At 44.7% G+C, this 12,860-nt stretch overlaps 1 protein-coding gene across 1 annotated transcript in view; it reads left to right on the forward strand.

Annotated features, from left to right (window-relative positions):
• LOC142187260 (uncharacterized) overlaps nt 1–12,860 on the forward strand; it is a 248,897-nt gene that overhangs the window by 14,783 nt on the left and 221,254 nt on the right. Inside the window, exons 3-4 of the mRNA XM_075261500.1 lie at nt 2,392–2,489; nt 8,540–8,602. Coding sequence (XP_075117601.1) covers nt 2,392–2,489; nt 8,540–8,602 — 161 coding nt within the window. The remainder of the gene's footprint in view (nt 1–2,391; nt 2,490–8,539; nt 8,603–12,860) is intronic.

A 12,860-nucleotide genomic window follows, 5' to 3' on the forward strand; every position in this document is an offset into this window, starting at 1 on the left:
GAATCCTTTATAACCTTTTTTCCAGATAGAGTCCAGCTGAGGTTTGTTCCAGGATTCTTGCCAAAGGTACCCACTCCTTAGAATATCAACTAGGTAATTGTCTTACCGGCCTTTTTTCCCTCTGCCACCTCTGAGTGGGAGGAGAAGATGCACAAATTGGACTTGGTGAGAGTATTATGTATTTACTTGGAGCGCACTGCGCATTTCTGGAAGTCAGAAAATCTACTAATTAACGTATTTGGCCACAATAGAGGGGCCAAAGCATCAAAACCAACCCTATCAAAATGGATTAAGGAAGCCATCACCTGCTCCCTATGTGCCCAGGACTTTCCGGCTCCGGACTTCATCCGTGCCCATGCCACTCGAGCAGTGGCAACATCTTGGGCTGAAAGACGTTCCCTTTCTTTGGAGCAGATATGTGCCGCTGCTTCCTGGAGTTCGCATCTAACTTTTGCCAAGCATTACAGGTTGGACTGGCAGATGACGGACTCTACAGCGTTTGGACACTCTGTCTTAGCGTCAGCCTGCCAGGATTACCCACTCTAGGGTAAACCGATACTTGCTAAATCCCCAGTTGTGCTGCTGTTGGGAGTAGGGGGAATGAAAGATTATGAATGATAATCTGTTTTCCGTTAGCCCAAACAGCAGCACAAGGCTCCCTCCCTATGCTGTACTATTTGTACTATTGTACTATTTGTGTTATTTGCATAACTTGTACTTGTTTATTATACTTGCTACTAACACAAGAGGGAGTTGGCCTTCCGGCCTCTTATAGGGGTCAAAAGCTGTTAGGTAATTAAAAATTCCACCTGTCCTAACAGCTCATAGGGGCAGGAATACCCCAGTAGTGCTGCTGTTTGGGCTAAGGGAAAACAGATTATCATTTATAATCGTTCATTATTCACAATATAACTTAGAACACATATCCAAAGTTGAAAGTTAGACTTTTCTCCACTTCAGGCATATTATTCAATGGTGTATCATTGATAAGAGTAGCTGAAGTGGGTCTCTATAACAGGTCCATGTCTTCATTTGACAATAATCAAGGCTGGAAACACCCAATGAATGGGTGCATTTTTCTACAGGTCAGAAAATAAGTGGGCAGGTTTATCTTCTGGGTACCAACACACACTTAGAGGACTCTGCAGCTCATAGACTCTTAGAATAGTTAGAAATCCAGCAGGTATGGAAGCCTAGGCAAAGCCTACAAACAGTGTGCAGGGGGAATGTCTAGCATTTGAATAAGCCATCAATATCAGACTGGATGGGGATCTCACTCCACCTAAAAGCCTGTTGGCAACAGTTTCTAGTGTCACAATTACACAGTAGATTAAACAAACTTCTCCAAACATCGTGTAGTGGTCATACTCTACAAAATGTAAAAAGCCATTTGCTTTGAACTCCATCCAATTTGTCTTTCCAATGGCAGCAGCTGCTGTGATCAGGTGCCGGGCGTCAGACCCCATGATCTCTTATTGACCACCAATCCTAAGCATAGTATATCAACATTACAAGACTGCATAATCTGGCTCTTTCCTCAAGATTCTTCTCATATCCAGAGTGTTCATGTTGCTGTGACTAGATGTTTTGGTCAGATGATCACCTATATTTTTGGGGTTTTTTTGTGACAAAACCATGGTATATAATGTTCCCCTTATGTAAAGATGTATAGCGGGATGTGAAGCCCCCCATTTTTAACCAAGAGGTCATAGTTTGTACCTCTACCTACACCTCATCCCAGCCCTAGTCATAAGCATATACAACAATGGAAAGCTAGGTGAGTGTGCGGCACTGCAAAGAAGGGTATATATCCAGCACAGAGGAGAAATCCAATACATTTAAAATCTAGCTTTTAATGGTGAAAAAATAAAGTCCATATAAAAAACATCACAAGACACCGAGTGTGAAGGTAAGATAAAAATCACAAAAACATACAACAAAAAATGACAAGGCCAACACTACATGCTGAACCGCTGACGCGTTTCAAGGCGATGCTCCTTAGTCATAGCGATTTCGCTGTGCAGGATATATACCCTTTTTTGGATGCATCAGAATTTTTGTCCTCATCCTGGAGGCTTTATCCGTGCATATTGGTATCCTTGTATTATATACTTCAGTTGCTGGCTGTGGACTTTAAGTATATTTACTTTTAGTCTGTGGCACTGCCTTAGCCTTTTAATCAAGCAGATAATGACATACCGGCTCTGAGGTGCTCCCAAAGCAAGGATACAGACCAAACAGTCTCTGCCCATTTCAGTTTCCGACCATTGCTACCAGCATTGACACTTGGTTAAGGCTAACTGACCCAGTGATTTGTGCCAGAGTCATGGCTCTATTCGATCAATTGTTTTATTTGATTTTTAAACCTCATATTGTGAATCACTCTTTCAGGAAAAGGGAAGAGCTTTCTGCTTAATTTACTGTTTCTTTTGACAATCGACAATCAGGAAGAATATCAAAGCAACAACAAAGAACTAAAACTACCAAAGGTAAGTACTGATTTATAGAAATTATACAGTTCTATAATTGTGTAAACTTTAGATATTTACTTATTTATATTACAGAAGTAGCAAATGTTAACTTGAGGGTTGGCTGGTTACAATAGTAAAGAGGACCTTTCACCATCTGGGGCATATGCGGTTTAACCCCTTCCCGCCGATGACATTTTTCATTTTTCGTTTTGACTCCCCTCCTTCTAAACCCAATAACTTTTTTATTTCTCCGCTCCCAGAGCCATATGAGGTCTTAATCTATGCGGGACAAATTTTTCTTCATGATGCCACCATTAAATATTCTGTAGAATGTACTGGGAAGCTGGAAAAAAATTCAGAATGGGGTGAATTTGAAGAAAAAATGCATAGGGATGCATAGGGCGTCTTTTTTTGCGGGGACGGGTGTACTTTTTAGTTCTACCATTTTCGGGAAATGCTATTACTTTGATCACTTTTTATTCAAATTTTTATCAGAATCAAAACAGTGAAAAAACGGCGGTTTGGCACTTTTGACTATTTTTCCCGCTACGATGTTTACCGTACAGGAAAAATATTTTTATAGATTTGTAGAGCAGGCAATTTTGGACACGGGGATACCTAACATGTATGTGATTCACAGTATTTAACTACTTTTATATGTGTTCTAGGGAAAGTGGGGTGATTTTAATTTTTTATACTGTTAAAAAAAATTATATATTTTTTTCTTTCTTTTTTTTTTTTTTTTTTTTTGCATTTATTAGACCCCCTTGGGGTCTTGAACCCCAGGGTATCTGATCACTAATGCAATGCATTGCAATGCATTGAAAAAAATCATCATTTCTTTTGCAGGCTGCATAGAGCAGCCTGCAAAAGAAAGAGGCTGCAGACAGGCAGGAAGCCTTTACAAGGCTCTCGGCTGTCATGGAAACGCGACGTCGGCCCTGGAGCTTGCTCCAGGTGCCGGCAATCACCGGAAACATTAGCGTCAGAGACATTAGCGAACGGAGACATTAGCGCCGGTTGTCTACTGCGTAAAGCAGTAGACACCCAGCAGCAATGGCGGCCGCCCGGCTCCCGGGAGGTCGCCAAAGTTACACACCTGGCATGCGCCGTACTATTACGGTGGATGTCGGGAAAGGGTTAATATACCGCTAGAAAGCCGACAGTGCGCTGAATTCATTGCACTTTGGCTTTCTCTTTTTGTGTCCCTGGTGAAGAGCTATCGGTGCTGGTACCATAGCTCTTCACTGTCAGAAGGGCATTATTGACAGTCAGTCAGGAACGCCCTTCCTCACAGCAGCGTCTATAGTGCTGTACTGTGAGATGGGGCGTTCCTTACTGCCCAGCTATGATTCCTCACCTCTCTAAACAGTACAGCGCTATAGACGCTGCTGTGAGGAAGGGCGTTCCTAACTTACTGTCAGAAACGCCCTTCCCCACTTTCTACATTTAATGCATTAAAAAGTCGCAGTTGATAAATCTGGAGTGAGTGGTGTAAAAATATAAAAAGTTTTGTGCACATAAACTGAAAAAAGTTGCAAATCCCTGTTTTGTGACATTTTACTGTAGAGGGCAGGGTGTGATAAATTTCCCTCTCAGAGTTTTAGTTTTATTTGTGGTTTCAGTCATGTAAGCATACCTCCCAACCGTCCCGATTTCTCGTGGGACATTCACGATTCCGGTGATGTGTCCCGCAGTCCCAGTTGGAAGGAGGTATGTCCCGATTTCAACTCAGATCTGCGTCCAGAGGACGCAGATCTGAGTTGAACACATACGCGGCTAAAGCAAGGAGTTGTCACAGTTCCGCTCCTTGCTTCGCCACTGCACACCGCCTACTAGCTGTGTAGACGAGATGTGATGACGTCATATCACGTCTACAACTGTGTGCGAGTGAGAGAGGCGCGCAGAGAGCAGCGGGGGAACGAGGAGAAGGTATGTGTAATGTGTACACTGAGGTGGAAACTGAAACTGGGGGCAGATGAAGGAGGGGACGGCATGACACTAGGGCAGAGATGTGGGGACATGAATCTGGAGGCAGAGATGGAAGGACATGAATCTGGGGGCAGAGATGTGGAGACATGAATCTGGGGGCAGAGATGGAGAGGACATGAATCTGGGGCAGAGATGTGGAGACATGAATCTGGGGGCAGAGATGGAAGGACATGAATCTGGGGGCAGAGATGGAGGGGACATGAATCTGGGGGCAGAGATGTGGAGACATAAATCTGGGGGCAGAGATTGGGGGACATGAATCTGGGGGCAGAGATGGAGAGGACATGAATCTGGGGGCAGAGATGGAGAGGACATGAATCTGGGGGCAGAGATGTGGAGACATGAATCTGGGGGCAGAGATGGAGGGGACATGAATCTGGGAGCAGAGATGGAAGGACATGTATCTGGGGGCAGAGATGTGGAGACATGAATCTGGGGGCAGAGATTGGGGGACATGAATCTGGGGGCAGAGATTGGGGGACATGAATCTGGGGGCAGAGATGGAGAGGACATGAATTTGGGGGCAGAGATGGAGAGGACATGAATTTGGGGGAAGAGATGTGGAGACATGAATCTGGGGGCAGAGATGGAGGGGACATGAATCTGGGGGCAGAGATGGAGAGGACATGAATCTGGGGGCAGAGATGGAGAGGACATGAATCTGGGGGTAGAGATGTGGGGACATGAATCTGGGGGCAGAGATGGAAGGACATGAATCTGGGGGCAGAGATGTGGAGACATGAATCTGGGGGCTGAGATTGGAGGACATGAATCTGGGGGCTGAGATTGGAGGACATGAATCTGGGGGCAGAGATGGAGAGGACATGAATCTGGGGGCAGAGATGTGGAGACATGAATCTGGGGCCAGAGATGGAGAGGACATGAATCTGGGGGCAGAGATGTGGAGACATGAATCTGGGGGCAGAGATGGAGGGACATGAATCTGGGGCAGAGATGGAGAGGACATGAATCTGGGGGCAGAGATGGAGGGGACATGAATCTGGGGGCAGAGATGGGGGACATGAATCTGGGGGCAGAGATAGAGGGGACATGAATCTGGGGGCAGAGATGGAGAGGACATGTATCTGGGGGCAGAGATGTGGAGACATGAATCTGGGGGCAGAGATGGAGGGGACATGAATCTGGGGGCAGAGATGGAGGGGACATGAATCTGGGGGCAGAGATGGAAGGACATGAATCTGGGGGCAGAGATGTGGAGACATGAATCTGGGGGCAGAGATTGGGGGACATGAATCTGGGGGCAGAGATGGAGAGGACATGAATCTGGGGGCAGAGATGTGGAGACATGAATCTGGGGCAGAGATGGAGAGGACATGAATCTGGGGGCAGAGATGTGGAGACATGAATCTGGGGGCAGAGATGGAGGGGACATGAATCTGGGGGCAGAGATGGAGAGGACATGAATCTGGGGGTAGAGATGTGGGGACATGAATCTGGGGGCAGAGATGGTAGGACATGAATCTGGGGGCAGAGATGTGGAGACATGAATCTGGGGGCAGAGATTGGGGGACATGAATCTGGGGGCAGAGATGGAGAGGACATGAATCTGGGGGCAGAGATGTGGAGACATGAATCTGGGGCAGAGATGGAGAGGACATGAATCTGGGGGCAGAGATGTGGAGACATGAATCTGGGGGCAGAGATGGAGGGACATGAATCTGGGGCAGAGATGGAGAGGACATGAATCTGGGGGCAGAGATGGAGGGGACATGAATCTAGGGGAAGAGATGGGGGGACATGAATCTGGGGGCAGAGATGGAGGGGACATGAATCTGGGGGCAAAGATGGGGGACATGAATCTGGGGGCAGAGATGGAGAGGACATATATCTGGGGGCAGAGATGTGGAGACATGAATCTGGGGGCAGAGATGGAGGGGACATGAATCTGGGGGCAGAGATGGAGAGGACATGAATCTGGGGGTAGAGATGTGAGGACATGAATCTGGGGGCAGAGATGGAAGGACATGAATCTGGGGGCAGAGATTGGGGGACATGAATCTGGGGGCAGAGATGGAGAGGACATGAATCTGGGGCAGAGATGTGGAGACATGAATCTGGGGGCAGAGATGGAGGGACATGAATCTGGGGCAGAGATGGAGAGGACATGAATCTGGGAGCAGAGATGGAGGGGACATGAATCTGGGGGCAGAGATAGAGGGGACATGAATCTGGGGGCAAAGATGGGGGACATGAATCTGGGGACAGAGATGGAGGGGACATGAATCTGGGGGGAGATAGAGGGGGAACATATAATTTACAGGTGACTGTAGGAGGATTATACTGTGTGCGGGCACATGAAAAATTAATGAGAATGGGCGGAGTCAACACAAAAGTGGGCAGGGATAAATTTGCCACACATTTTGTCCCTCTTTCTGTTCTTCAAAAGTTGGGAGGTATGTTTAAGTCATCACTGAATTCATGTCAGGGTTACTTTGTGACCTAAACTAAAGTTGTATTTGATAAAAGTGATAAAATGCCATTACCCCCTATTCTGCTCCGCTCTGCTCTCATCCGCTCCTCACACAACTGTCTCCAAGATTTCCCCTGTGCATCCCCCATACTCTGGAACTCCTTACCAAGACACATAAGACTGACCCCCACAATCACAGACTTCAAGAAGGCCCTGAAGACTCCCCTATTCAGGAAGGCCTACACCCTCCAATAACACTACTTTCAGCGTACCATCATCTGAACAGTCTCCCCCTCTCCTTCTGTCTCTATCCCTCTTCACTCATAGATTGCATGCCCTCGCGGGCAGGGCCCTTTATCCCACTGTGCCAGTTGGTCACTGTTAGTATTATATCTATCTGTATATTTTGTGTATTGTATGTAACCCCCAAATGTAAAGCACCATGGAATTAATATAATAATGTACAGCATCATGGAATTAATATAATAATGTACAGCATCATGGAATTAATATAATAATGTACAACACCATGGAATTAATATACCGTAATAATGTACAGAGCACTATGGAATTAATATAATAATGTACAGCACCATGGAATTAATATAATAATGTATAGAACCATGTAATTAAAATAATAATGTAGAGTGCCATGGAATTAATATAATAATGTACAGAGCACCATGGAATTAATATAATAATGTACAGCACCATGTCATTAATATAATAATGTATAGAACCATGGAATTAATATAATATTGTACAGTACCATGGAATTCATATAATAATGTACAGCACCCTGTAAGTAATATAATAATGTACAGCACCAGGGAATTAATATAATAATGTACAGCATCATGTAATTAATATAATAATGTACAGCATAATGTGATTAATATAATAATGTACAGCATCATGTAATTAATATAATAATGTACAGCATAATGTGATTAATATAATAATCTACAGCATCATGTAATTAATATAATAATGTACAACACCATGGAAGTAATATAATAATGTACAGCACCATGGCATTAATATAATAATGTACAGCACCATGGAATTAATATAATAATGTACAGCACCATGGAAGTAATATAATAATGTACAGCACCAGGGAATTAATATAATAATGTACAGCATCATGTAATTAATATAATAATGTACAGCACCAGGGAAATAATATAATAATGTACAGCATCATGTAATTAATATAATAATGTACAGCACCAGGGAAATAATATAATAATGTACAACACCATAGAAGTAATATAATAATGTACAGTACCATGTAATATAATAATGTACAGCGTCATGTAATGAATATAATAATGTACAGCGTCATGTAATTAATATAATAATGTACAGCATCATGTAATTAATGTAATAATGTACAGCACCAGGGAATTAATGGTTTTATATAAATAAACAATAATAATTACTTTACATATAAAACATTAAAGGAATCGTTCCTAAAGTCTATCTGCAAATTCATTAACTTAGTATTACTAAATATATGTTATATATTACTATGAAGTCTGTGTTAAAAAGTATTATAAATTGTTTGCTTGTATCTAACAGCAATGTGCAACTATTGAGCTCAATTTCAGTTTACTAATCTAGAACAAATATCTCATCATAGGATATTACTGGAGATCCAACCATTGAAGAGCTTGGAGAAACTATAAACCAACTTCCGGATGTGGTAAGGACATTACTAAATTCTATAGACCATAAATATCACCTATTTGAAGGGATTACAGGTCTCTGACATGGGATGCAGCCTCAATATCACTCACCAAGCACAACACTATTCATTTACAGTAGGGAAAATAAGTATTTGCTACACTGGCAATTTTGCAAGCTTTGAAACCTTCAAAGAATGGAGACGTCTGTAATCTTGTAGGTACACGTCAACTGTGAGAGACAAAATCTAAATGATATGTAAATAATTAATTTGCATTATTTTTAAATAATTAATTTGTATTGCATGAGATAAGTATTTGATCACCTACCAACCAGCAAGAATTCTGGATCTCACAGATGTTAGTTTTTCCTATTCTGCACTCATTACCTTTATTAATGGCACCTGTCTGAATTTGTTACCTGTATAAAATACACCTGTCCACACACTCCAACCTCTCTACCATGGCCAAGACCAAAGAGCTGCCTAAGGACACCAAGGAAAAAAACTGGGAGACCTGCACAAGGCTAGGATGGGCTACAGGACAATAGGCAAGCAGCTTGGTGAGAAGGCAACAACTGTTGGCACAATTATTAGAAAATGTAAGAAACACAAGATGACTGTCCGCAGACCAGGGCTACATGCAAGATCTCGCCTTGAGGAGTAAGGATGATTCTGAGAAAGGTCAGGAATCTGAATATGTTCCTCTTTTTTACTATATAGGTAAAAGACGTCATCAAAACATGTGGAAATAAGCAGGAGAAATTCAAAGCATTAATGGAGTCTACTTGTGCTGAACTAAGGCCTGCTGATCCTTCTGTAAGTACAGTATTCAAAGGGAACTGGTCAAAGTATAATCTGCAGGCAGGATGTTATAGAGCAGGGGGAGCTGAGCAGGCTGATATAAAGTTTTGTGGGAAAATATTCACTACAACTTGTAAAGTATTTGTTAATATATTTACTTTTCTATGCATAGAAACAGTAAGCCCTCGTTCACATTAGCATTTGGATTTCGTCTGGGGGAGTCTGCATGGGGACCCCCCCGAACGGAATACCAAACGCAAGTGCAAAGCTCTGTGCTGTAAAAACACATGGACCCCATAGACTATAATGGGGTCCGTGTGCTTGGCACATGATCTCTGCAGGGAACATGCACACAGGAAAGTACTTCTCAATCTACTTTCCTCTCCACATGTTTAGTGCAAAGATCACGCGCCAAGCACACGGACCCCAATATAGTCTATGGGGTCCATGTGCTTTTACAGCACAGCGCTTGCAGTTGCATTGGTATTCTTCATGCGGACTCCCCTGAATTGAATCCAAACGCTAATGTGAACCAGGGATGATTGAGTCAGGAAGGCAGTAATATCAGTGACTGACAGCTGTCTCTGCATACACATACATGGAGGGTTGATAGTCACTAACAGCACTGCCCCCTTGACCCAATTACTGTTTCTTAGCAATAAAGAATGAAAAGTTTTAGTGAATCTTGTCCCACAAAACTATATATCCGTCTGCTTAGCTTCCCCTTCTCTGTAACATCCTGCCAATATTACGTTAGGTCATTCTGTCAACTGATAAAGTGACTGTTTTCTCTTGTGTACAGGCTATGGAGCAATCTCAAAAACTGTTTAGGAGCTTACAAAACTATTTTGAAGGTGGAAGAATTGGTGGTGAGCCATATATACTGCCACAGTAAGTACAATGAGTTCTAAAAAATAATCTAAAAAAAAAAAAAAAAAAAAAGTTTTCCCCATTGATCTGCTTTCAATACACCATAATGAGAACAAGAAACATTTGCGAATTTCATAAAAACTAAACTAACTAAAATTTTGCGTAGACATAAGTATTCAGATCATTTTCTATAACACTTGAAATTTAGCTCTGGGAGTTTCCACAATTTTCTTTAGCTTCTTTGAGATTCTGTATTTTTAGAACCCCATTAATTCCATGGCGCTTTACATTACATACAAAACAGAAAATGCACAAATACAAAAGCAAGTACAATCGACTAAAGACTAGAGATGGGCACACCCATAATCTGCAATGGCAGGGCATATAATGGGTACAATATTTTTTGTGAGTGAGTGCACTTTACAATAACTGGTTTTCACTTTGTTTGCTGAGGTAGTTAACCACTTCTGGATCGCCCATAGACTATAAACGTCCGGGAAGTGGTTGCCTAGTTCTGACAGGACGTACCGGTACGTCCAGTCAGAACACAGTAGCTGCACGGAGATCGTGCAGCTACTGAATCTGGGAGCCGGCTGTAACTTCAACCAGACCTCTCAAGGAGATGACAGCGGAGGCGTAACTACTGTAGAGGCAGCGGAGGCGGCTGCCACAGGGCCCGGGTAATTAGGGGGCCCGGTGACAGCCGCTACCGCTGCGTTTTTTTTTTTTTTTTTTTTAATAGGCCGTTACGGGCCCTATTTACTTGCCAATCCTGTGATAATACTGTGTGCAGGGGGCACTATGGGGGATAATGCTGTGTGCAGGGGCCACTATGGTGCATAATACTGTGTGCAGGGGACACTATGGGGGATAATGCTGTGTGCAGGGGCCACTATGGTGCATAATACTGTGTGCAGGGGCCACTAAGGGACATAATGCTGTGTGCAGGGGACACTATGGCATACCTCCCAACCGTCCCGATTTCTGCGGGACAGTCACGATTTGGGTGACATGTCCCGCGGTCCCGGTTGGAGGGAGGTATGTCCCGATTTCAACTCAGATCTGCGTCCAGAGGACGCAGATCTGAGTTGAACACATATGCGGCTGAAGCAAGGATCTGACACAGGTCAGCTCCTCGCTTCGCCGCTGCCCGCCTCTCTCCCTGACACATGCGGCTGAAGCTGCTCGCGTGCTCGCTTCGCCGCTGCGTCTATCTCTCGCTGACACATGCGGCTGAAGCCAGGAGCCGGCGGCAGCAGCGAAGCGAGGACCTGACACAGGTCAGCTCCTCGCTTCAGCCGCATGTGTCAGCGAGAGAGAGACGCAGCGGCGAAGCGAGCACGTGAGCAGCTTCAGCCGCATGTGTCAGCGAGAGAGGCGGGCAGAGAGCAGCAAGGGAGCGGAGGAGAAGGTAAGTTTAATGTGGAGATGGAACGTGAATCTGGGGGCAGATGAAGAAGAGGACGGCATGACACTGGGGGCAGAGATGAAGAGGACGGCATGACACTGGGGGCAGAGATGGAGAGGACATGAATCTGGGGGCAGAGATGGGGACATGAATCTGGGGGCAGAGATGTGGGACATGAATCTGGGGGCAGAGATGTGGGGACATGAATCTGGGGGCAGAGATGGAGTGGACATGAATCTGGGGGCAGAGATGGAGTGGACATGAATCTGGGGACAGAGATGGGGGACATGAATCTGGGGGCAGAGATGGAGACGATATGAATCTGGGGGCAGAGATGGGGGACATGAATCTGGGGGCAGAGATGGAGAGGACATGAATTTGGGGGCAGAGATGGAGGGACATGAATCTGGGGGCAGAGATGGAGGGACATGAATCTAGGGGCAGAGATGTGGGACATGAATCTGGGGGCAGAGATGGAGGGACATGAATCTGGGGGCAGAGATGGAGGGACATGAATCTGGGGGCAGAGATGGAGAGGACATGAATCTGGGGGCAGAGATGGAGGGACATGAATCTGGGGGCAGAGATGGAGGGACATGAATCTGGGGCAGAGATGGAGAGGACATGAATCTGGGGGCAGAGATGGAAGAGGGACATGAAACTGGGGGCAGAGATGGAGAGGACATGAATCTGGGGGCAGAGATGGAAGAGGGACATGAAACTGGGGGCAGATGAAGGGTGTATATGAAACTGGGGGAGAGATAGAGGGGGTACATATAATTTACGGGTGACTGTAGGAGGATTATACTGTGTGCGGGCACATGAAAAATTAACGAGTGGGCGCCGCACATTTTGTCCCTCTTTCGGTTCTTCAAAAGTTGGGAGGTAGGTTATGGGGATAATACTGTATGAAGGGGCCACTAAGGGACATAATGCTGTGTGCAGGGGACACTATAGGGATAATACTGTGTGCAGGGGCCACTAAGGGACATAATACTGTGTGCAGGGGACACTATGGGGATAATACTGTGTGAAGGGGCCACTAAGGGACATAATGCTGTGTGCAGGGGCCACTAAGGGACATAATACTGTGTACAGGGGCCCCTAATGGACATAATACTGTGTGCAGGGGCCACTAATGGACATAATGCTGTGTGCAGGGGCCACTATTGGGGTATAATACTGTGTGCAGGGGCC

The sequence above is a fragment of the Leptodactylus fuscus genome, chromosome 1 (genome assembly GCF_031893055.1).
Source record: "Leptodactylus fuscus isolate aLepFus1 chromosome 1, aLepFus1.hap2, whole genome shotgun sequence".
Lineage (NCBI taxonomy): Eukaryota > Metazoa > Chordata > Amphibia > Anura > Leptodactylidae > Leptodactylus > Leptodactylus fuscus.